Source organism: Bos indicus, chromosome 4 (assembly GCF_029378745.1).
Source record: "Bos indicus isolate NIAB-ARS_2022 breed Sahiwal x Tharparkar chromosome 4, NIAB-ARS_B.indTharparkar_mat_pri_1.0, whole genome shotgun sequence".
NCBI classification, from domain to species: domain Eukaryota; kingdom Metazoa; phylum Chordata; class Mammalia; order Artiodactyla; family Bovidae; genus Bos; species Bos indicus.
In genome coordinates, this window is record NC_091763.1 from 47,451,417 (window position 1) to 47,476,738 (window position 25,322).

The following is a 25,322-nucleotide window of genomic DNA, read 5'->3' on the forward strand; positions in this document are numbered from 1 at the left end:
TCCTTGGAAGAAAAGCTATGACGAACCTAGACAGCATATTAAAAAGCAGAACATTACTTTGCTGACAAAGGTCCGTCTAGTCAAAGCTATGGTTTTTCCAGTAGTCATGTACTGACGCAAGAGTTGAACCATAAAGAAGGCTGAACGCTGAAGAACTGATGCTTCTGAACGGTGGTGTTGGAGAAGACTCTTGAGAGTCCCTTGGACAGCAGGGAGATCAAACCAGTCAATCCTAAAGGAAATCACCCCTGAATATTCACTGGAAGGACTGATGCTGAAGCTGAAGCTCCAATACTTTGGCCACCTGATGGAAGAGCTGACTCACTGGTTGATTGGAGGCAGGAGGAGAAGGGGACAACAGAGGACGAGATGGTTGGATGGCATCACCAACTCAGTGGATGTGAGTTTGAGCAAGCTCTGGGAGATGGTGAAGGACAGGGAAGCCTGGTGTGCTGCAGTCCATGGGGTCACAAAGAGTCGGACATGACTGAGCGACTGAACAGCAACAAGTATCCTGAAAATTAGCACCTTCTAGACCAAGTCCAGGTAAAAGAGGGGCTCCCTTGTAACCAAGTAGGACCCTATGGGGACTTCCTGTGGCAGAACCCTCCTCAGGTCCCCTACTGCCTCCTATCTGAAGAAAAACATTGGCCTCCCAGGCCTTCCCCAAGTTTTAAGGACTAAATTTAGCCAGTGAAGTGAGAAAATGCAGACAGAAAATAGCCAAACAAGACAAAATAATAATAGTTCAGCCATTAAGCAAAGTCAAGGACCTTTAGTTCCTCCTCAAGGGCTATAGATAATATTCTGAGCCAAGTCCTTTGTGTTATACTGAAATCTCCACCAGGTCGACGAGGTTACTGTATGCTGTCCACAAGCAGGAAGACCCCTCCAAGACTGACTGGAACCAGGTTGATGGTATTGACTCCTGATTACCTCACCACCAAGCAGAAGAATGTCCACAAACTGATCACACACCTTGCAACCCTCTCCCTCACCCTATTTTTAAAAACTCTGATGGGATTTCAGGCCCTTTAAGCTCCAGCTGCTTGGCCCTGCAATTAATAGTGCACTTTCCTTCACCACAACCCCATGTCACTAGATCGACTGTACTGTGCCCACGTGGGCAGACCGACTTCTGGCTTGGTACCTGACTGTAATACTCAGTTGTAAGCCCTTCTCCTTCCTCGTGGACAGCACTGCCTTGCCATCGGCTGAAGCAGAAGCCACGTGTGACAAGGAGCACGTGCAGACTCGGGCTGGCTTGAGGAGGCCCCACACCCAACCACTGCTCCCTTGGTCTGCCCACTCCAGAACCTTGCTTGCACATTTCCTTTGAGGCTTAATCTAGAAACCTTTCCTGGTCAGCCTTTAAGAACTAAATAGGCAGCTAAATGAATATCCTGAAGGGACAGAACCCACATTTAGAGTGAGAACCAGATGCAGCTTAGCCTACGGTGAGATTTTGCATAATGATATGTTCAACAAATAAACACTAAGAGCGGGGTTGGGTGCCACTTCCAAATTCAATGCTCTTAGAATGGTGAGACCTTTAGTCAGGTGTGACTGAGGGACGGCCATGGTCCTGGGTGGCTCTCCTGCTCTGCTCTTGGACCTCTGAATCCCAGCCCCTCTCACTTCTTCAGGACCCATCCTGTGTGTGTTCCAAGCCAGCCCAAGCCACCATGGTTGCCATCGTTCAGCATGGCCATTTTAAACACCAGAATTCCACCGGCATGGCCATTATAAACACAGCAGGCCGGGTAGATCTTTGATCTGTCCTTTGTCTGTCCAGGACAAGGACCATCTTTGTCAACCATATGCCTAAGGAGTTTTACTTCCTTCTTTCCCAGTCTTCCTCTCTCTCTCTTTTTTTCCTTTTATTCATCAAGCCAAGCTTTTATTAGGCACCAGATAGTCTTCTAAGCACTGAGGATATATAAAAGTAATCACACAAATTCCCACCCTCAAGGAAATGACATTCCAATTAGGGAGATACAACATAAAATTAAAAGTGAAACCCATGACATGGGAAGCGTGGTAAGCAGCCCTGAAGATTTCTACGTGCCAGGCACCACCGCCATGAAAAGAGTTAACGTCACTGACCACTGAGTGACGTGAACATGGTTTGAGCAATCACTCTAAACAGGCATCACAACAAGTGATTTACACCTATTACCTCATTTAAACTGCATAACAACCCACATGGTAGGTGTTATTACCATCCGCAAATGGAGAATCTGGCACGTGGGCAGATTCAGGGGCTTCCTAAGATTACCCAACTGCTAACTAAGAAAGGGAGTTGGGATTTGAATCTAAGCTCTGGGGCTCTGCTGTCCTTGTTCTTATGCCTCCCGGTTCTGCCCTGACCCTGTTCAGTGCCCACACAGCAGCCTCTGGGCAGCACCACAGTGAGGGGATACCCTTGGACTACACCGCAGCTGGGGGTGGGTGCATGGCTTCTGAACATAACGTGATAAAAGGAGTTCTCAAGTGATTCTGAAATGACCACTTTTCCTTCTGTGCAGAAGGCACTGGTCCTGGCAGCAGCTGCCTGCCTTTTAGCCTCTGGGGTTGGGGGGAGGGAGAGCTCAGGCCCTGCCCCCACCAGCCTGAGAGAGAGAACAGGTCCCAGGCGCCTCCTGAGGCTTCCTAGCCCAGGACCTCAGTGAAACAGGAACTAAGCAAGCCCTGGGGCCTGGGGCCAGCCTGAAGGTGACTGGGGCAAGAGTAAAGGTGTTCTCAGACTCCAGAGATGCGACAAGGCCAGCAGGCCCTACCTACTGTTTTCTTAAAGTGAGGTCTGTAGAATGGAGTCAGGGATAACCTCCCATGTCCCTTCCCTGCCCACAGTGACAGGAAGCTGTGTCACGTGTGTGTGTGTGTGTGTGTGTGTGTGTGTGTGTGTGTATGCAAAATATCTACCCAAACTCAATACATGAGGCTGAACAATGGCTCTCTTCTGCCTGGCCTGTTATAAGGAGAGCACCAAGCCTAGAGGGAATGAGTGCCCATCCTTCCAGTAATAAGCTGTGTGACCTTGGGCAAGATGCTCAGCATCTCTGGGACTCAATGCTTTTGTCTGTAAAATGGGGCAAAGAACTCCTTTCCTGCCTGCCTTGAGATCTGTGGTGAGGATCTCAGGAAAGTGTACCCGAGTGCGCTCCGTGCTGTCAAGTGACATGCACAACCGTCTTCTTACAGCCACTGAAACACAGAATTCCACCAGAAGGAATAGCTCTGAGGCTTGTATAGATTTAGGTCAAGCAGGGGTTAAAATTCCTGCTCCCTGGAACCAGCCACTCACATTGCAAACCCTCCACTCTGTTCCAGAACCGTTACTGGTTAGACCCGTCCTCAGGGCCAACAACAGGTGCGAAGCTGGGGAGGCTGGAGGAGCGGGGTGAGCAGTGGGAGAGAACAGATGCTTAAGGACTGGGTTTCGGGGAGGCCCTTCCAGAGGGCGGGGTCACACCACGCTGTGTTTAAACAGGGCCCTGGACACACCCTGTCACCCCCTTCGAGGCCACAACCGCAGCATAAGGGCTCTCGGTAAGCTCAGTAGCCTAGCAGATGTGCCCCACTCTCCTGGTGGTGGCGGATGTGACCCTGAAACCAGGAAGGCCCCTGCCCCAACAGGCTCAGCCGGCTTCACACTCTCCCTCTGGAGGGAAGTGATCAAGGATTCCAGTTGCTCAGAAAAAGAGAACTCTCATTTATCGGGCCTCCTCCTGCTTGCCATATGTTACTTTGTTTAACGCACCCATCCGCTCTGTGAAGTATTAGCCACATTTTACATCCGACAAAGCCAAGCCCTGCAGCGGCGGAGGCTTCCAACTCGGCCCCACAGCTCCAAGTGGGAGCCGAGATTCGTGGGCCCCAAAGCCTCCTCTGACAGGGCTCATTATTAATCAGACAATAATCACTGTTTAAGTACCTGTTGGTCCAGGAACGGCTGAGGACGTGAACCAACCGTGCAAGAGGCAAAACGTGGCTTCCCCGGCGTGGGACAAAACTAGGGGGACTGCAGGGGTCCTTCAGGGGGTGCGTTTCTCTGTGCCCTCGACCGTGAGGGCCGCGAGGCCCAGGGTGCCCTGGAAGCTCCGCTAGGGGGGAGGTGTGGGTCCTCCCCGCCAAATCTTTCTGAGGCGCCCGTGAGTCACCGACTCATGCTTGGGTGATGAAGCGAGTGAGCTGAGCCAGCTCTCGAACTCCCAGCCCAGGGCTCTCTGTAATCCACCACTGGTGAGGCAAGGCTTGAGGGGGTGTGGTGGGCGCGGCCGCGCCCGCTAAGGGACTCGAGCCTGCGCTCCGCCCCCTTCTCCAGAGTCTGCGCACATCTGTGCTGGACAAGCCCGCTGTCCGCCTGAGCAGCTGTTTCCGCTTTCCGGAGGACCCGGGTTCTTGGAGCCAGGCCAGCATTCTGAGCTATTCCCTTCCCTTTCCTTTTTTGTAGAATAGAAGACTGCTCAGAGCTGCCAGAGTCAGCAGCTTGCTCCCGGGTGCCTTGCCCACCATTTGGTTGGCCTGGAGGCGAGGACTCTTGGGAGCCGCCTTTTTCTCTGGGGATGGCCATCTGGCCCTTCTCATCCAGCAGCTGCTGGAATCCACTCTTCTATAGCCGCTGCCCTCATGGGGCGCCTTTTGCCCAGTCTCAACCTCCTGCCCTTTGTTCAGAAAGCAAGCAGCATTACTGAGCCAAACGTGCGTCCCATCACCTACACAGAGTAAAGCCAGTCTACTGACACCAGGTTGTGCTGATGGGAAAGTGTAGCGTTTTATTGTAAGGTATCAGACAAGGAGTTCTGCGCAACTAATACTCAAAAATCCCCAAACCCTCAGACTGGTTTCAAGAAAGCAGTTTTAAAGGCAAGGTGGGGGCAGGGCAGTGTGTCACAGGATATGTGATTAGCCAACAGCATAATTCTCTGATTGTGAGGTAATAGGGTAGTGTCACAAGGGTTGATATTACCAATCCTGGGGCTTCAGCCAGTCTGGGGACTACGTGATTATGGTCATCATGTAGTTAACTTCTTCCATTTGGTAGGGGGTTTAGCATCTGTAAAACAACTCAGGAAATGTGCATCAGATACTGTTATTTAGGTACTTCAGGCATCCCTGGTAACTTGGCTGGTAAAGAATCCACCTGCAATGCAGGAGACCCCAGTTCAATTCCTGGGTTGGGATGATCTCCTGGAGGAGGGCATGGCAACCCACTCAAGTATTCTTGCCTGGAGAATCCCCGTGGACCGAGAAGCCTCTCGGGCTACAGTCCATGGGGTTGCAAAGAGTTGGACAGAACTGAGCAACTCAGCACAGCACAGGTACTTTGGCTAGGAACTAGGGATTCTATGACTGCCATGTGGCTGATTTACTATTTAAACTGTTACCAGTTTTCCTGGCCCAAGTGCTGCTTCTGTCACTACATGTTCACATCCTTTCAATTGTTAATTGTTGAGCCAGAATTTTGTGACTCAGAGGCAACTTGGGAGACTACAACTTTCATACAAACAAGAGGCAGGCAGAGGGCATGGAAGGGATCTGTCCCGGGAAGGCACCATAGGCTCTTGTTTAGCTTGTCTGTCAGTCTGACACCTCCAGTGGAGGGGGGTCTCCTTGGTGGAGTGCCCAGGGACAAGGTCTCACTGGCCATGGTGACATGGGTGACTTAGAGTAAACTTGACCTGGAACTCTCTCAGGTCTGAGAGCTGAGTCTGAAGCAAGGTGGAGGAAGCCTCATTCACCTGTGTCCCCCGGCCCCTTCCCATGCCTCCCAAGGCTGGCGATTCATACATGAAATCCAGTGTACTGGGGGTGATCAGGGCTCCTTTCTGGAATGATCTGTGATTTGTTTGCTCACCTCACTAGAAGGCTTCTCCCAACCTCCAAGTGCCCCGTGCCAACTGCAAATTATTCCATGCAAACTTCATGTGGAAGTTTCATTATAAGTCTCTTGTTTTCTTAAGTGACTTTCTAAGACTTTCTCTGGAGGATTTTATCTACATAAGCTCTTCTAGGTAAACAGGAAGGGAGAGTAATTCACTATCCTCAGAAATTAGGAAGAATGCAATTATACAGGCTCTGACACTCCCCTGACACTCCTGTTGGCTCTCAGCCAGAGGGTGCCCTGCCCTGAGCTGGGCTATGCTCCTCAGCACCTTCCTGGTGGTTGGGCAGCTCCCTTGAATTTCTTCCAGGCCCCAACGACTCCAGCTTCCTTCCTTTATGAAGGGTGAGGTAACAGGGTAAATAACCCCCTGATAAGGGTGCCTAACCCCCTGCCCAGGGTACCTCTGAGAGTTAAGGAGTGTAAGAAGAATTTCCATGCCTTTAAGTAGTTGCCCTTTGGTCTGCAGATTTCTGGAAGCCACCACAAGTTACTGGTATCACCATCAGCTTTTTAACACTGGGCTACACGTGACTCTGGATTGGTTAATTTAGCCTTAAGATCTGTGATTATTTTCTATATAAGAAAGTTAAAGGCAGTGGAATTCCACAGAGGCATTTGAAAGATAACACTTTTTAGAACCTAGAGACAGAGTGAGCCAGGCTTGGAGGTCTGCTCATGTCTGTTGTTCAGTCGCTAAGTCATGTCCGACTCTTTATGACCTCATGGACTGCAGCACGCCAGGCCTCCCTGTCCCTCACATATTTATGCTCATGTTTACCCAGTCTCTAAAGCACAGTGTGCTGGAGGTGAAAGAGTTAAACTATCTGAGATCAAATTCTGACCCTGCTGTGTGACTTAGGGCAAGTTGATTAACCTCTCTGCACATCTGTTTCTTCCTCTGTCAAAGGGAAATCACACTATGCTTCACACTGTGTTGCTGTGAAAATTAAATAAGGAAACGGATATAAACTCCCTCACAAATACCTGTCACATAATAAGGGCTTATTCAATGAGAATTTTCTTTCTCTTCTGAAATCCCTGGGGTTGCCTGAGAAGTCTAGCATTAGAAATCTCTCAGCATTTCAGTGGAGTTGCCTGAGAGATCAGAAATGTCTGGGAAGGGGCTTAGAAGGGAAATAGGGTCTTGAGAATGTCATATGGTCACCAGGAATCAAGGACTTGAGAAGTTCTTTAACAGAAATTAGGAGGCTACCTCTTTCTTTTGAATCCTAGTGACGGATGCTTTATAGCATGAACATGATTACACAGAAAGGAAAACCTTTTCCACTTATGATAAAGAAAAACCATCTCCCTGACTTCGGGCCACAGGCTGTAGGTAGCTCAATGCCACTCTCCAATTACATGGGACCCCATCGTACATCCTGGATCAACCTCCCTCCCCAGCCCTGGTCCTTGGGAATTTTAAAAGTCTTCATAATGGTATGAAAATAATTGCTGCAGACCACCAGTGTGTTCTCCCAAATTGTCTTGCTCACCAATAAAACAGAAACAACTGCGGTAAAGTGACATTACCCCCGGTGACTGTGAATTGAGTTCCTGTCTGGTGCTCCTTGGACCTGCCAGTTATCAAGGCTATCTTGTTGTTCTTGTTGTTCAGTCACCCAGTCATGTCTGACTCTCTGCGACCCCATGGACTGCAGCATGGCAGGCCTTCCTGTCCCTCACCATCTCCCAGAGTTTGCCCAAGTTCATGTTCATTGCATCAGTGATGCTGTCCGGCCATCTCATCCTCTGATGCCCTCTTCTCCTTCTGCCCTCAATCTTTCCCAGCATCAGGGACTTTTCCAATAAGTCATCTGTTCACATCATATGACCAAAATACTGCAGCTTCAGCATCAGTCCTTCCAGTGAATATTCAGGGTTGATCTCCCTTAAGATTGACTGGTTGGATCTCCTTGCTGTCCAAGGGACTTTCAGGAGTCTTCTCCAGCACCAGGCTATCTTAGGCGTGACCAAAAAAAGTAAATAAACTAGCAGAAGCCTGAAGTTAGAGATTGCTTGCCACCCTACACCCAAGTGTATGCCATGGTCACCCTGATCTCCTGGCAACTCCTAGAATAGGCTGTGATTCCCCCAGCCTCAGAGCCTTTGCATAACTGCTTCCTCTGCCTGCAATGTGAAAGGCCTGCCATCTCTCCCTACTTTTGGTCTAATAAGTTAGCCTGACACAATTCATAGATGTTGGTGGAAGACATGAGGCCCCTGTGTCATTATCTCCAGAAATCATAGTAGGCAGCAGTATCAGCATTTTTTCACTGTATTTTTCAGACCACAGATGACCCATCATCAACATTCAGTAATGAGGTCAAAATAAGTAAGTAAACTATTATGGAAAGAGTTGAGACCATAACAATTAAAATGAGGAGAGTTAAGAAAAGAGTCTTTGGAAGTGACTGCACAGAACTTTGGCGTTGGCAGAGGTCTCGTATTAGGTGATGGAAGCCCCACCCTGAACAGTTGCTACTCCTGAGAAGCTGCTCAGGGTCTGTCTGGTGGGGAAAGTGACATGTCCACAGATGAATGGCAGAGCTGTACTCTTAAGCCCTGGCAGAGACGTGCACAAAGAAAGCCCACAAGATAGACAGGAGGAGATCTCTGAGGCTAAATCTTGACTGAGGGGCAGGAATTCCTCAGGAGGATGTAAATACTGGTCTTGAAAAGAGCACTGCATACAGGGAAGACAAGTTCATTTCTGAGGCAGGAGCTCCTAAGTCTCACATTTATGCCGTAACATTGAGTGTTTTTTGGTGGAATAAGGCAGTATGAAATTCCCTACAAATGCACCCTTGGCTGCCTGCCCACATGAGGTGAACTTCCTTTCAGGTACTGCCTAGCAACCAATGAATGGGATGAGAGGGCTGCAGGGTTGGGGGTGTAGGGGGTATTGCGCTCTGCGGTGGGCTTGTGGTGTTCACTCTTCCAGAACAAATCCTCAGCTCCTCTGCAGCCAGAATCAAGTCTGGCTCCTCTAAGGAGAACACACCCTGGATTCCACCAGGCCTGCTCCCCACACCCAGTTGGCAAGATTTCAGGACCAGTGCTACCACAGACTACTCCCACTCACCAGGCAACACAGGGAACCCTGGGGCCAGCCATGGCTGTCTTTGGTTTCTGGAGTCAGGATAATGCCCATCTGTCCCACCCCCACCCCCACTGCGTTCAGGCTGGCCTCTGTGCCCAGACAGCAGAAAGCTCGGCAGAGGTGTGCGTGAAGGGAGCCGCAGACATATCAAGCCAGCAAGACACATCAGGTACCTCCAACTCCTTTATGTGACAGGTGATGAAATGGGGGCCCGAGAGGGCAGGGGACCTGAGCAGGGGAATGTAACCGCTTGATAGAGAGCTCGCTCCTCACCCCAATCCGGTACTTTACTACCCTTCTTTCTAACTTTCTCCCAGGTCACCCGTCAGAGCCCAGCCTCTCACACTGACAGCACCCATGAACTTGTCCCCTCATCCCTGGACTTTGAGCTTCCTGAGGGAAGAAATGTACCATCCCTTTTGGGCACACAATGGGAGTCTGAGGAGCGCCTGGTGAGAGAGGCGTTAAGTGAATGGAGGCTATAGGCTGGGGGAGCTATTTTGGTTTTGCTCTTTAGTCACAAATGATGGTGCTTAGCTGGACCCAACTTCAGAAAAAAAGGTTTGTCTTAATTTAAAAAGTAATGTTACAAATTAAAAAAAAAAAATCAACATTTCCTTTCCAAATCTGTGAGTGGGATCAAGGAGATGATACCATTTTAATTCCATAGCTGCTCTTATCCCTCCCATCGCATCCCAGCCCTCAGTTGCATCATCGTCCTGTCCTCCTCACACTAAGACCCCAGTGTGAGAAGCAGGCGACTTAGTTCCTGGCTGTCGCCCCCAGTCCACCCCCAGTCGATTCCCCTGCTTCCCGGCCAGAGGGCCTCTCTCTCTCTCTCACCTCTTGTCCAGGCCTGTCCACTTGGTCTGGATGGAGAAGGAGGAAGTCAGAAGTTTGGAGAAGGGTGGGGTGCGGGAGGAGGGAAATCTCATGTGTGCCCAGGCACCTGTGAAGCATTGTCCTGTGACAAGCCTGAAGGAGCAAGAACCCCCTGCTCTTTTTTCACCCCTGAGGAAACTGCCCTGCTGGTGAGGGGGGTTGCGAATGAAAAATGTTGCCTGCCACATCAGTAAACAAAGGAAGTTGCAGCCGTCAAGCCACTACAGTCAAACCGACAGTGAGCCCTGAGGGAACTCAGGACAAAGACTAATGGGCTGCCCACTGGCAAGCCCTCAGCCACTCCAGTCACCCCCAGCAATGCACTCTGGGGGATTCAGGATGGAGAAGCAAGGGATACTGGCCCTGGATAGCTAAGGCGCATGTCAAAAGAACGATTTCAATGAACTCAAGCTCTTGGATCTTCCATAGGCAGAAAAGTGCTAAATTCATTAACACGAGGTACCTGATTTTCTTTAATAGTCAGCTTTTCAAGTTCAAGTTACCTGATTTTTATTGCAAAACTCCTATTGATGCTTTTGAACTGTGCTGTTGGAGAAGACTCTTGAGAGTCCCTTGGACTGCAAGGAGATCAAACCAGTCCATCCTAAAGGAAATCAGTCCTGAAGGGAGGACAGATGCTGAAGCTGAAACTTCAGTACTTTGGCCACCTGATGCGAAGAGCTGACTCATTGGAAAAGACCCTGATGCTGGGAAGGATTAAAGGCAGGAGAAGGGGATGACAGAGGATGCAATGGTTGGATGGCATCACCAACTCGATGGACATGAGTTTGAGTAAGCTCTGGGAGTTGGTGATGGACAGGGAAGCCTGACATGCTGCAGTCCATGGGGTCTCAAAGAGTCAGACACGACTGAGTGACTGAACTGACTGAACTATATATCTTGGCTCCTCCCTTACCTCTTGGGAGCAATCCCTTAGAGCTACCTATCTGAGAGACTGCCTCCTGGGCTTGGAGTTCTCAGAAAGACTGCCAAATAACACAGTTCTCAACCTTTACATGTGCTTTTTTTTTTTTTTTTTCCAGTTGATCAGGAAAGGCAGGAGAGGGCAAGGAGGAAGGGGTCAAGCCTCTGTCATGTTGTCAACCCTATCCCTTTTTCATGCCTGAACCTTCTGCTCTGAGCTCTGCCCTCAGCACTAATGTGGTAAATTTACAGGAAACACAATTGAGCAGACATCCCCTTAACACTCTGCAGAGTAGGGTGACGTTCCACTCCACCTCGATGCGTGAATCCCAAACTCCGCCAGGATTCTTGCCCCAGAGACTCTCGGTGGTCAGTCGTTGGCAGCCATTGGGACCTTGTAAGAACCTTGTATATGTTCTTCCAACCTCTTGGGAAATAACCTTTGTGGGCATTAGAAAGTAAGAGTATTTCAAGTTCTCTTCCTGAGCCTCTTAGGCAATATGAGGAGCTAAATAGCAATTCTAGGGATGGATGCTGGTTTGGCGTTTCACCCACAAAGGGAAGGATGTCCTGTCATGCCCACCCAACTGGGAACATGAAGGTCCTGCCTAGAAAAAGAGAAGGATCAACTCTGGGCAGCTCTGGGCCTGCAGCAGGCGTCATGTTCACAACCAAGTACTAGGGTAGATGGAGTACAGCAGTGGGTTAAAGAGATCATTTATCTTTCTGTCGATGACAGGCATGAGCTTTGGCCCAGGGCCCAAACTTCTTATCCTTGAAAAACACATTTTACAGATTGCTGGCAAAAACAGGCAACCCAGATTAAGCCGCCAGACCTAACTATTTTCGATCTTCCTCCTACTCTTCTTGAAAAAAAAAAAAAATGAGATAAAGATTTTCTGCTTCTTCCCGTTCTCTCCCCCCACCCGCAAAAGACAATGAGAACCACCAAAAAGAAGGCAGGGGCTCTGTTGGGGGTTTGCTCCCCTCCGGAAAGCCCACTTCAGGCCAGTTCAATAAGGAGAAGAGTACTTTGCATTTCAGAAGAATTCTTTGATTTCTAATAGGATTCTTTCAAACGGTAGATTCCTTAGGACATTTAAGGATTCATTTACAGACCATTAATTCACTCATCACAGAGGCTGAAGGGCAGAGAAACTCTGAGCTGACATTTTGGAGGTGCCACCTCAAAGGGTGATTCAAGCAGAAAGATAACGTGCTTTGAAATGATAATGTGAAATAATGGGGACAAGTATTTGTTTCATAGGGCACCATTTTAGGAAAACATTTAGGGTATAAATACACCGATGATGTAATTAATATTTCAGTGAGTGGCAACCCTCAGTTGTCACTATAAAAATTTTCTCAAAACCATCACATAGATAATCATAAAACATGTTTCTGCCTGGTGGGTTATATTTTATGAGATCAGGGTTATAAACTTGGGAGTTACATTCCTAATTAGGGATTTGACATCAAACACATCAGATATGATTGATGATTTCTGTCAGAAATTGCAAAAATAATTCTAAACTCCGTGGTCATTGTAAGTAGTAAAGTTGTGCCCCAAGTACTATAAAGGTACTCCATGCATCCCAATGGTTCCCTGTGGTTGTTGCTCAGTCGCTAAGTCATGTCTGACTCTTAGCAACCCCATGGACTGCAGCCTCTGTCCACTATCTCCCTGAGTTTGCTCAAACTCATGTCTATTGAGTCGATGATGCCGTTCAATCAGCTCATCCTCTGTCGCCCCCTTCTCCTTCTGCCTTTAATCTTTCTTAGCATCAGGGTCTTTTCCAATGAGTCAGCTCTTCGCATCAGGTAGCCAAAGTATTGGACTTTGAATTTTAGCTCACTTCTTTCGGTGAATATTCAGGGTTGATTTCCTTTAGGGTTGACTGGTTTGATCTCCTTGTAAACCAAGGGACTCTCAAGAGTCTCCTCCAGCACCACAATTCAAAACTATCAATTCTTTGGCACTCAGCCATCTTTATGGTCCAACTCTCCCATCATTACATGACTAGTGGAAAAACCATAACTTTGCCTATACAGACCTTTGTCGGCAAGTAGTCCCTTGTACGGAGAAGGCAATGGCACCCCACTCCAGTATTCCTGCCTGGAAAATCCCATGGATGGAGGAGCCTGAAAGTCTGCAGTCCATGGGGTTGCTAAGAGTCGGGCACGACTGAGCGACTTCCCTTTCACATTTCACTTTCATGCATTGGAGAAGGAAATGGCAACCCACTCCAGTGTTCTTGCCTGGAGAATCCCAGGGACGGGGGAGCCTGGTGAGCTCCGTCTATGGGATCACACAGAGTCGGACATGACTGAAGCAGCTTAGCAGTCCCTTGTAGCTGCCCCTCAACCTGCTGATCCCTTGACCACTGACTACTGATTGATTCCATGTCATTATACTAACGTGACGTGGAGAAGTATTAGGTGCACAGATCTTAGGTACAGCTAGTTGGAATCACAGCAGGGACTTATATAGCAGGTTTTCTTTTTTCTCCTAAGTTGTTCACTTTCCATGTATCAGTGTCCACCCTTTGAAGCATGGCCCTGGCCGGGGTGGACTTAGTATTTGCTGGCATTTTCAGGGGATGCTGCTTTAAAAATACACATTCTAGCCTCCTAGATTCCTTTTTTGGGTTGCTCTTTCTAAATCTGTTTATCTGTATGGAAACTGAGGGCTACACAAAGTTCTCAAGAAAATTTTAATCATGACTCATACAGAAGTACAAAGTGGGTTACGATGTAAACATGACCCAAAACACTGACACTTAAAATAAACATTGATTTTGCAATACTACAATTTGTTTTCTCTAGAATTTAAACGAGGCTTTTGAAACCAGATTTTTAAAATACAATTGACGTGGTTCCTGAGGAACCTTAGCTGACACCTTTTTTCTTTCCTAAAGTTCCCAGCCAAGGTTTTCCAAATTATTCCCCTGACCTAAGAGCTGGAAGTGGCACAAGTGGCTTGACAGTTTGTTGACAAGAACAGCAACACTTCACACTTCATTGGAAAGTCATAAAGGCATATTCCAGGTCATTAACTGAGACTTTTAAGAGGAGTTGCTTGCTGCACTGGTATAGTGGGATTAAGGACAATTTCTTAAAACTTTTCACAGCATTAAAAAAAAAAAATTTCAAGTGCCCAAAATATAATTAATATAAAGTCTTGATTCATGACACTCTCATCATTGTTTCCTGCATGGCTTTATTTTACATTGTTATTTGCTAATGAACACCTGCTGAAAACAACACCTAGCCAATAACTTCACTACCATCTTCCCTTGCCCTTAAGGGCACCCTGTCCCTGACTTCTGCCTCACACATAGGTTACTGCTCACCTAAATTTGGTGTTTGTCATTCTTTCGCTTTTTAAAATTAGTTTTAATCAATATGCATATATATCTAAATAGTATATAATCCTATTTGCTTGGTTAATAAAATGGGTGTCACATTATACTTTCTTTTCTGTAGCCTGTTCTTTTTATTCAACATTGTTTCTGAGACATTCATGTAGTTAGTAGAACTGTAGTTTATTATTTTCACCTGTTATAGTTCATTATGTGACTCTACCAAATTCTATTTTTATTTTCTCCTGCCAATAGATATCTGGGTTGTTTCCATTTCTTTTTCTAAAACAAACTTTTCTGCTATGAATAGTCTCCTCTCTATATTCAGTTCAGTTCAATCGCTCAGTCGTGTTCGATTCTTTACAACCCTATGAATCACAGCACGCCAGGCCTCCCTGTCCATCACCAACTCCCGGAGATCACTCAGATTCACATCCATCGAGTCAGTGATGCCATCCAGCCATCTCATCCTGTCTTCCCCTTCTCCGCCTGCCCCCGATCCCTCCCAGCATCAGAGTCTCTCCCAATGAGTCAACTCTTCGCATGAGGTGGCCAAATACTGGAGTTTCAGCTTCAGCATCATTCCTTCCATAGAAATCCCAGGGCTGATCTTCAGAATGGAATGGTTGGATCTCCTTGCAGTCCAAGGGACTCTCAAGAGTCTTCTCCAACACCACAGTTCAAAAGCATCAATTCTTGGTGCTCAGCTTTCTTCACAGGCCAACTCTCACATCCATACATGATCACTGGAAAAACCATAGCCTTGACTAAACAGACTTTTGTTGGCAAAGTAATGAATATGCTATCTAAGTTGGTCATAACTTTTCTTCCAAGGAGTAAGCGTCTTTTAATTTCATGGCTGCAGTCACCATCTGCAGTGATTTTGGAGCCCCCAAAAATAAAGTCTGATACTGTTTCCCCATCTACTTCCCATGAAGTGATGGGACCAGATGCCATGATCTTCGTTTTCTGAATGTTGAGCTTTAAGCCAACTTTTTCACTCTCCACTTTCATTTTCATCAAGAAGTTCCTCTTCACTTTCTGCTGTAAGGGTGGTGTCACCTGCATATCTGAGGTTATTGATATTTCTCCCGGCAATCTTGATTCCAGCTTGTGCTTCTTCAAGCCCAGCGTTTCTCATGATGTACTCTGCATAGAAGTTAAATAAGCAGGGTGACAATATATAACCTTGACATACTTCTTTTCCTATTAGGAACCAGTCTGTTGTTCCATGTCCAGTTCCAACTGTTGTTTCCTGACCTGCATATAGGTTTCTCAAGAGGTAGGTCAGGTAGTCTGGTATTCCCATCTCTTTCAGAATTTTCCACAGTTTATTGTGATCCACACAGTCAAAAGCTTTGGCATAGTCAATAAAGCAGAAATAGATGTTTTTCTGGAACTCTCTTGCTTTCTTGATGATCCAATGGATGTTGGCCATTTGATCTCTGATTCCTCTGTCTTTTCTAAAACCAGCTTGAACATCTGGAAGTTCACGGTTCACATATTACTGAAGCATGGCTTGGAGAATTTTGAGCATTACTTTACTAGCGTGTGAGATGAGTGCAATTGTGTGGTACAGGTGCTAATTTTTCTTTTGGGTATATACCTAGATATAGAACTACTGGGTCTTAAAGCATGAACAACTTTATAGATAAATGACAAATTATTTTCAAAAGTGGTTATACTCTTACCAGCAACATGATCACATTGATTCATATAGCCTTCAAACTTGATGTGTCAGGCTTCTTAACTTTTATCAATAGTTGTAGAATTGTATTTCTGTAAGGTTTTCATATACGTTTCTCAGTTTCTTAGCTCTATTTCCTTTTCTGTTAAACACCTGTTTGAATTTTCTGTGCAGTTTTCTACTAGTTTATTTTTTGTCTGTAGAAATCTTTATTTATTCTGCATAGTAATTGTGTTGTAATAACTTCTCCCAAGTTGTAGCTTTTATTTTTTTGAAAGTATCTTTTCACATGTTTTGATGGCTCATTTTAATGTTTGAACTTGTTAATGTCATCTTTTATATCATACTTATATCAGAAAGATATTCACTTATATTTTCTTCTAAAAGTTAGAGTTTGCTTTAGATATTTAAGCTTTTAATGCTTCTAGATTGGATTTTTGTATATGAAATAAGGTCTCCTTTCAGTTTTTTGGTCCCATTTGTTTATTTTTGTTTCCTTTTCCCACTACTTCCAGTGTGACTTAAAACTTCAAATAAGCAAATTTAATTCTGGACTCTACATTTTATCCCTTGGACAGTTTGCTGGTATAGTTCTGAACCAATACCACACTTTTTAAATTATTCTAACTTTATAATAAACCATTTTATCTGCAAAGATAGGCCCCTCTCATTATTTTCCTTCTTCAGTTTTATCTGGGTTATCCTTGCTCTTTGTCTCTAAAATTTTATGATTTTTCTATGTATAAATTTTGTACATCTTTTGTTAGTTTTTTTTCCCTTTGAACTTCATAGTTTTATGGTATTGTAAATCAATATTAATATTTAAAAATGCTGTTTGTGTCTGGTGTATACATATTTTTTGTGTTCACCATATTGAAGTCTTTTATAATGTCTAATCATTTATTTTTAGATTTTTTGGAGGATTTCTATATAGACAATCATATTGTCTGCATAATGACAGTTTTATTTCTTCCTTTTCAAACATTATGTGTTTCAAATTATTTTTCTTGAGTTATTGTGCTGTATAGGGTCTCTATAGAGTGCTGAAATGAAACTTTTTCTGATTTTCAAAAGAAAACTTCTGTTTTCCTACTGAGCATGGTTTTGCTGTAGTGGTTTTATTTAAGATTGGATTCTAATGAAATGTTTGCAGTCACACATTTTTTTTTTAAGTATATTATTTATTCGGCTACCAGGTCTTAGTTGCAGCCTGTGTGATCTATTTCCCCAACCAGGGATTGAATCCAGGTCCCCTGCATTGGGAGCGCAGAGTCCTAGGCACTGGACCACCATGGAAGTTCTGTGCCCCCACTTTTTTAAAAAGCATTTTATCACACAACATTCTGTTTTCAATCAGTTGGCCAGAACTTAGCCATCAAGTTACAGATAGCTGCAAGAGAGCTGGGAAATAAGTCTTTTAACTGGTGGCAAAGGGCAAATGGTGTTCTGTTCATTTGAGATAGAAAGTTAGAATGGCTATTGGTTGGTAATGAGGAGGCTCTACCATATATTGGGGATGTTGCCCAGAAACAAAGATGAGAAGTTAGGCTAGTTATCACAAATGTCTTAAGCCCTTCTGTGAAACTATAGAAACAAATAAGAACACTGCAAAAAAGCTGCAAGTTACTTCCTTAACCCATAGATCAACCTCATGTACTTGCTGATCTCGAGTTCCATTCTGGGCCAAATCCAAGACTTCCCTTTTGTCAGGGAGGGAAGAGTAGAAACCGCATTACTGATCATTTAAGATGCTCAAAGTGGAATTAGCAGGACCAGAAATATGAAAATGTTCATGGTAAAATGTAAATTCAAGGTCCTAACTGGTCGTAAGCACTGGTGCCATTTGTTACACCTGCATTTTATATAAATGACTCTAGAGTGAAAAAACATTTCACCTTCTGCAATTTCAAGACTCTAGGTGTATATTGTGAAATAGCCCAGAATATGGGCTCAACTGCAGGAACAGTATATCCATCATGCTTGTATCCCTGTATCTAGCAGAGTGCTCAGCATTTAGCCAATCAATATTTATTGGATAAACGGTTTTCCAGGAATGTTATTAGCCATTTTGTGTTTCTCCTTTAAATGCTGGGCATTTAATTTTTTAAATCAATTTGAAATTTATTTAGGGGAGTAATGTTGAGAATATAACTTGCTTTTCCCCTGAATGTCCAATTTTCTCAATACCAGTTATTGAATGATGCTTTTATAATCCATTGACTTCTGATAGTTTCTTTTATTCTAAGTCACTATTTATAAGATGGTATATTTCAGGGCTGGGTATTATACTGATGTGTCAGTAATGAACTGCTACATGTTTGTATGTAGTAATCTGTTATAGAAGGCTCAGGAAATGCATACAAATGGTGAAGAATGGGAGAGCTGCCCAGGAAAGGTTGCCAAGGAGACCTAGTAAAATTTCAGACATTTAAGAGTAAGATCGGCCTTTCCTTGTGGCTCAGTTGGTAAAGAATCCACCTGCAATCCAGGAGACCCTGGTTCTATTTCTGGGTTGGGAGATCTGCTGGAGAAGGGATAGGCTACCCACTCCAGTATAATTGGATTTCTCTTGTGGCTCAGTTGATTAAAGAATCCGCCTACAATGCGGGAGACCTGGGTTCAATCCCTGGGTTGGGAAGATACCCTGGAGAAGGGAAAGGCTACCCACTCCAGTATTCTGGCAGAGAGAATTCCATGGACTATATAGCCCATGGGGTCACAAAGAGTCGGACACGACTGGGCGACTTTCACTTTCTAGAGTAAGATCAATCTGCACAGCTGAGTGATTTTGTCAAGCAATATGTCCAGTCTTTATGTAGGAACAGAGAAAGCTGAAAGAATGATCTGTGGTTGGGCTTCTGCGAGGCAAGGAAGTTGGGAATGCTGGCATGAGAGGAGTAGCTAGGCAGGGAAGAAAGTAAAACCAGAAGACATGACCAGAACGTGAGGAGACTGACCAGCAGTTCTGATAAGGTCAGAGAACAGATGCAGTGAAATTATTAAAATAAGGATAAGAAAGATTTCAGAGAAGGAGCAATTAGGGTAAAGAGGTCTAGTGTGTGGTTATGCAGCTAAGAGAATGAAGCGTAATGGAGACAAGGAAAACCAAAGCATCCCCCAGGACCTTGAGATGATACTGTGATGAAGGCCCTATTTATTTATTTGAGATCTCTACTATAGTCATACAGCTCCCTTTTCAGTTCTGATGATAGACCAACACGCTGTAAAAAGACTGTGTGCTTAGTCGCTCAGTCATGCCCGACTCTTTGGGACCCCATGGACTGTGTAGCCTGTCAGGCTTTTTCTATCCATGGGATTTCCCAGGCAAGAATACTGGAGTGGGTTGCCAGTTCCTTCTCCAGGGGATCTTCCTGACCCAGGGATTGAACCTGCAGCTCTTGCATTGTCAGGCGGGTTCTTTACCCCTGAGCCACCAGGGAAGCCCACATTAGCCATTATAGAATTGCAAATTAGGATCACAAAGATATACACACATATTAGAATGACTAAAATTAAAAAGACTGACCATACCAAGTGTTGATGAAGATGTGAAGTAACTGAACTATCATACACTATTGGTGAGAATTTAAAATGGCACAACCACCTTGGTGGTTTCTTAGAAAATTTAATGTTTCTACCACATGATTCTGCTATCCCATCCACACTGACCTATGTATCCAAGAGAAACATATTCATACAAAGACACTTATATAAATGTTCGTAGCAACTTTATTTGTATTAGCCCCAAACTGGCAACAGCCCAAGTATCTACCAGCAGGTGAACGTATAAAACGTATGTGGTATATCCACATGCTGTGTGCAATAGCTATAAAAAGGAATGAGTTGTTGATATAAGCAACATAGATCTGAAAATAATTATGCTGAGTGAAAGAAGTCCAACAAGAAGAATATGTATTCTATGACTCTATTTACATACAACTTAAAAAATGTAAACTAATAGAAACAAAGATCATTAGCTGCTGGGGAATAGATGGGTAAGAGAGATTATCATGGAGCATGAGACCACTGGTTACAATTCCGTGCTTCCACTGCAAGGGGTGTGGGATTGATCCCTGGTCAAGGAACTAGATTCTATATGCTGTGTGGCACAGCAAAAAAAAAAAAACTGAACAGCTAAATTTTTGAAATTCAACTAGCAAGTAAGGTTTCACTTGTAATTACTGTTCTTATACAAGTAAAATCCAAATTCTAACAGTAGGAAATAGACTCTGTATGACAATATTGTAAACTATGTAATAGTATTAATCACTTTAATTTTAACTGGTAACTATTTTCCATTTATTTGTATGTTCCACAATGTAAGAACTATGAATATTGACCAAATTTTACATACCACTAGAATGACCAATCGGAGAAGGTGATGGCACCCCACTCCAGTACTCTTGCCTGGAAAATCCCATGGACAGAGGAGCCTGGTAGGATGCAGTCCATGGGGTCTTGAAGAGTCGGACACGACTGAACAACTTCCCTTTCACTTTTCATTTTCATGCACTGGAGAAGGAAATGGCAACCCACTCCAGTGTTCTTGCCTGGAGAATCCCAGGGACAGGGGAGCCTGGTGGGCTGCCGTCTATGGGGTCGCACAGAGTCGGACACGACTGAAGTGACTTAGCAGAATGACCAATATACAAGGTGGTATAAATCTGTGGTTGTTTACTATAGTGAAGCAAAATGGCAGCTACTGTATTTTCAAATAAACATATTTTCTATTTTTCATAGACTCCAATGACAAGTATAACGTAACTATAATTAAAGATAATAAAGATTTACTCTAATTTCCAAACATAATGAAAAAACAAAACTACCAGTTTGCAGATGATATAATTATCTATATAAAAAGTAGAGGAACCTACAAATTATTAAAATTACTAAGAAGTTAAGAGGTGGTGAGGGGTAAAAGAACTTGCCTGTCAATGCAGGGGATGCAAGAGACATAGGTTCAATCCCTGGGTAGGGAAGATCCCTGGAGCAGGAAATGGCAACCTGATCCAGTATTTTTGCCAGGAAAATTCCAGACAGAGGAGCCTGGCAGGCTACAGTCCATTGGATCGCAGGAGTCAGACAAGACTTAGCAACTGAGCATATATATACACACACACACACATACATGGTTTAGAAAGACTGCCTTGTAGAAAAATGAATAAAGTCAATAAATAATAGAGAAATCTTGTATACCAGCAATAAAAATTACAATTTAACTTAGAACATAAGTGTTACTATGTACAATAGTAACCAGAGCTACAAGATACAAATGTCAATCTAAATCTTTATGCAGAAAATTATAACTTTATTGAAGGACATAAAAGGAGACATACATCATGCTCATAAATATATTTTATAAATACGACAATTCTCCAAAACTGATATATAAATTCAATGCAATTCTTTTCAACTGAAACCCCAAAGGTTTTTAGGAACTTGACCAGCTCATCCTAAAATTTATATGAAAGGGTACAGGGCTCAAGACAGCCAAGACCACTGTGAATAACAATGATGGTGCTTTGGCACTAATCCTCTCAGATGGCAATTCTTTCTGTAAAGTTACATAATTAAAGGGTGATAGAGCTGATATGGATTGGTATAGAATGTAAAGAACTACAAATAATACAGAAATGATATACGACAGAGGGAACAAAAGATGAACTTTTAAATACATACCATGAAAATTGGGAGTATTTAAAAAATAAAAATTAGATCCCTACCTTATACTATATACAAAAGTATACTCCCAATGGTTTAAAGACCTAAAAGTGAAAAACAAAACTAACATATTCTGAAGAAAAGAGGGGTGAATATCTTTATGGTAGTGAGAAGGACTTTTTAAGACACAAAAAGCACAAACCACGAAGACAGTTAAGTCAGTATTAAGACAAACTTTTGTACGACAAATCACAAAGTAAAATACAAGCTATGGAGAAGAAGAAGACAGTTGCAATCTACATAATGTCAAAGGATTGGTATCCAGAATAAAGAGCACCTCACATCAACAGGAAAAAGACAAAATAGAAAAATTGGCCAAGGATATGAATAGGCAATACAGAGCAGGGCAAACCGAAGTGACCAATAAACACAGGAAAGGACAACCAACCTCAATCGCAATCTGAGAAATACAAATTCAAAAATATCAGACACCATCGCAAACCCATTAGAATGGCAACAATCCAATAACATCAAGCATCAAGCAAAGGCAAGAATACAGGCAACAGGGACTCTTACATATTGTTAGTGGGAAACTAAACTGACACCATACTCGCACCTTACTGAACAACTGTTTACTACCTAAGTTACAAATGAAATGTGAATACTTCACATGCCAACTATTCTACTTCTAGTGGTATATCCTAGAGAAGCCTTCACGTATTTTGCAAAAATATTTCAGTGCTATCTGTAATAGTGAAAAGAAAAATCTACTTCAGCAAGAAAAGGCTGTCTCTATAATGCTTTATTTCCTTAAAAAGACAAAACCAAATCTGACATAAATAAAACAAAATGTTAATATTTGTTTTCCTTAGTGGTGGACACTTGGTTCTATACTATTTCTTATGCTTATCTTAAAAAGTGTTAGCCACTCAGTTATGTCAGACTCTTTGCAACCCCGTGGACCTTAGCCAGCCAGGCTCCTCTGTTCACAATATTTTCCAGGTAAGTATGTTGGAGTGGGTTGCCATTCCCTTCTCCAGGAGATCTTCCTGACCCAACCTAGGGATCGAACCCAGGTCTCCAGTGCTGCAGGCAGATTCTTTACCCTCTGAGCCACCGGCAAAGCCCATACTTATCTTAAATGCTACATGATTTTAAATTTTTTAATTAAACATGAAACAAAGTATATAGCAAGCAAGTGACCTTAACATTTATAGCATATCTTTATTCAAGTGACTTCAATTCACAAAAACATTGGTAATAATGCTATTTACAAAAAATTCTTTGCAACCTCTGTCCTGGAAATTATCCTAAAAGTCTTAACCCTGTAACACTTACTCAAAATCAGAGAGTGAAAGGCAACAGAATGGACTTTTTCCTAGATCTATGATCTCATTATTTATTAACATTTAATGCCATTAACTTAAAACTCTTTGAGGTCAGCATTCTTATTCTCATTTTTCAGATAAGCAAACGGGGGCACATAGAGGTAAGTAAATTGCCTAAAGGTAAAGAATCTGCCTGCCAATGCTGGAGCTGCAAGACAGGGGGGTTCAATCCCTGGGTTGGAAAGATCCCCTGGAATAGGAAATGGCAACCTACTCCAGTATTCTTGCTGGGATAATCCCATTGACAGAGGTGCCTGGCAGGGGGTCGCAAAGATCAAACAAGACTGAGCCAACAATGAGCTAGTAGGTGGTGAAGCCAAGATTCAAATTCAGGGAGTTTGGCTCCAGAGCATACACTTTTAATTAAGAATCTTTGCTGCCAACTGGACAGTCAATTAGAAAAGGTTTATCAGTAAAACTCAACCTGAAAGTTACAAATGAGCATTTTAAAATGATATTGAAAGAAAAATAGAACCAGGGTGTCCAAAGCATTTTTTATTCCTTGCCAAACATTAAACAAACAAAAAAACCTACTGTAATATTCTATTTCTTGCTTTGTAAATCAATTCTATTTTATACTGCTCATGCCTTTAAGATGAAAGTTTCTTTATAATATAACAATCAGTGCACTCTTTATTTTAACTTCTTTATTAAGGTGGATACACATTCTCATATTAACAATTCTTGTGAACAAAAGCAACCAAAATAAGGCGATAGTAAGATGTGCTTCACATAAAAACAATCAAGTGGCTAAGAGGAGATCTGGCCCTGTACAACAGAAAGATTAGGAAGCAAAACGTGAATAAGTCCTATATTCCAGAAGCTACCCAAATGTGTGAGCAAAGACAGCACACCCATAATATAGCTCACTTAGGTTCCTTCTTTATGACGCATAATTCCTTAATTATCCATTTGTGAAATAAGAACAAACATTAAGAAATGTGAAATCCAAATTGCATTCATTTTCACAATATCAATACTAAACTCAAGACAGCAACTTCATCGAATATAAATGTTTCAAAAGTAAAAGGCAATCTTAATTTTTTTTATCCTATGAATAGGGTCTGCAAAAATAGGTAAATTATTTTACTGTACTTGCAGGAGATTAGGTCTCAGCCTGCACGGAAGGAGCATAAGCAACAAAAGACAACAAACAAATACTACTAGGAGTAATGCCCATACATATCAAACTATCTAGGTGAACCATGTTTTACTTATGTAGCAAATCTATTAAATAACCAGCATATGGAAGCTTACACCTCATGCGAGAGAATTACCAAATTAACTATACATCTATTAGAAGTCTCTAAACCCCACTCCCCAAACAATTTTAGTACACCTACCAAGTACTGTAGGTCATTTAGAAAAACAGAAATAAAACATACATCAGCCTTTGTAATTAAGCATTTTTCATAACATATAAACAGTGTTCAGATATAAACTGTTAACTGTTTTTTCTAAATATGATTTATGTAATCAAAACTTTCTTAAACAAAGACACATCTTAGGAATATGATCTGTACAAACTTACAGTAGTGTAATATTCCAAAAGAGATTTTCTTCCTATTATGATATGACAATAAAACTCTTTTCTGAGTGAAGATATATGTTAAGGCTTAAGGTGTAAACACTTTGGAAGGAAAACAACTTAGTGAAGAAATTACCGTTCATTTAAAAATGTGTATCATCTCATAATAGGCCCCTGAATTTTCAAATTCACATGTGAGAATACATTTACATCTTAAATTCCTAGGAAAGGCATAAGCTTTATGTAAAAAAGCAGCAAAATTTTAAACCCACCAATTTACTGAAAAAGCCATTACTTTTATTAGAAACAAAAAATGCTTCTCAAGGTGTTGGCAACAGGTCATAGTACAGACATTTATTTCATACAGTGTACTTCTCCCTTCAATTATATTCCAGTTGGAGGAGGAATACCTCCTTGAGAAGTAGAAGTGTTTGATGGACTGTGAAAGCTGGTCTCCTTATACACAAACCATGCATTTCCTCCCCAAAGTATCATATTCAGAAAGCCAAAGATCTAAGAAAGAGAAAAACAAACATGCAAATCTAGTATACTATTAAAATTTCATACCTATCTTAGTTTTCCTATAAATATTTAATATTTCCAGGCCATATACTATCATTTCATTTGAAGTCTGAACGATACATCAAGTGGAATAAAAACGGAATACTCTGTATTTCAATGCCCTATTTAGATATATAATGACTTATTCCCAGTGAAATCTCTAAATCTGTAACATATCAAATCGTGACTAAAACATATCTTATTTCTACATGTGCATTATTACCAATTTAAAAAAGGAATTAAATTTGTTTGAGAAAAGTAAATAAGACCTTCCTTTTATTACTTTATATTTAGACCTTGGTGGTTCTAGGTGAAGAGAACAACTGGGATCCATGG

At 43.0% G+C, this 25,322-nt stretch overlaps 1 protein-coding gene and 1 long non-coding RNA gene across 2 annotated transcripts in view; both read right to left on the bottom strand.

The window, feature by feature from the left end:
- Positions 1 to 9,012, bottom strand: part of LOC139182697 (uncharacterized) — an 83,833-nt gene extending 74,821 nt beyond the window's left edge. The window contains exon 1 of the long non-coding RNA XR_011566220.1: positions 3,938 to 9,012. This is a non-coding gene — a long non-coding RNA (uncharacterized lncRNA). The remainder of the gene's footprint in view (positions 1 to 3,937) is intronic.
- Positions 9,013 to 23,529: 14,517 nt separating this feature from the next.
- SYPL1 (synaptophysin like 1) overlaps positions 23,530 to 25,322 on the bottom strand; it is a 29,349-nt gene continuing 27,556 nt past the window's right edge. The window contains exon 5 of the mRNA XM_019958668.2: positions 23,530 to 24,938. Coding sequence (XP_019814227.2) covers positions 24,810 to 24,938 — 129 coding nt within the window. The 3' untranslated portion in view covers positions 23,530 to 24,809. The remainder of the gene's footprint in view (positions 24,939 to 25,322) is intronic.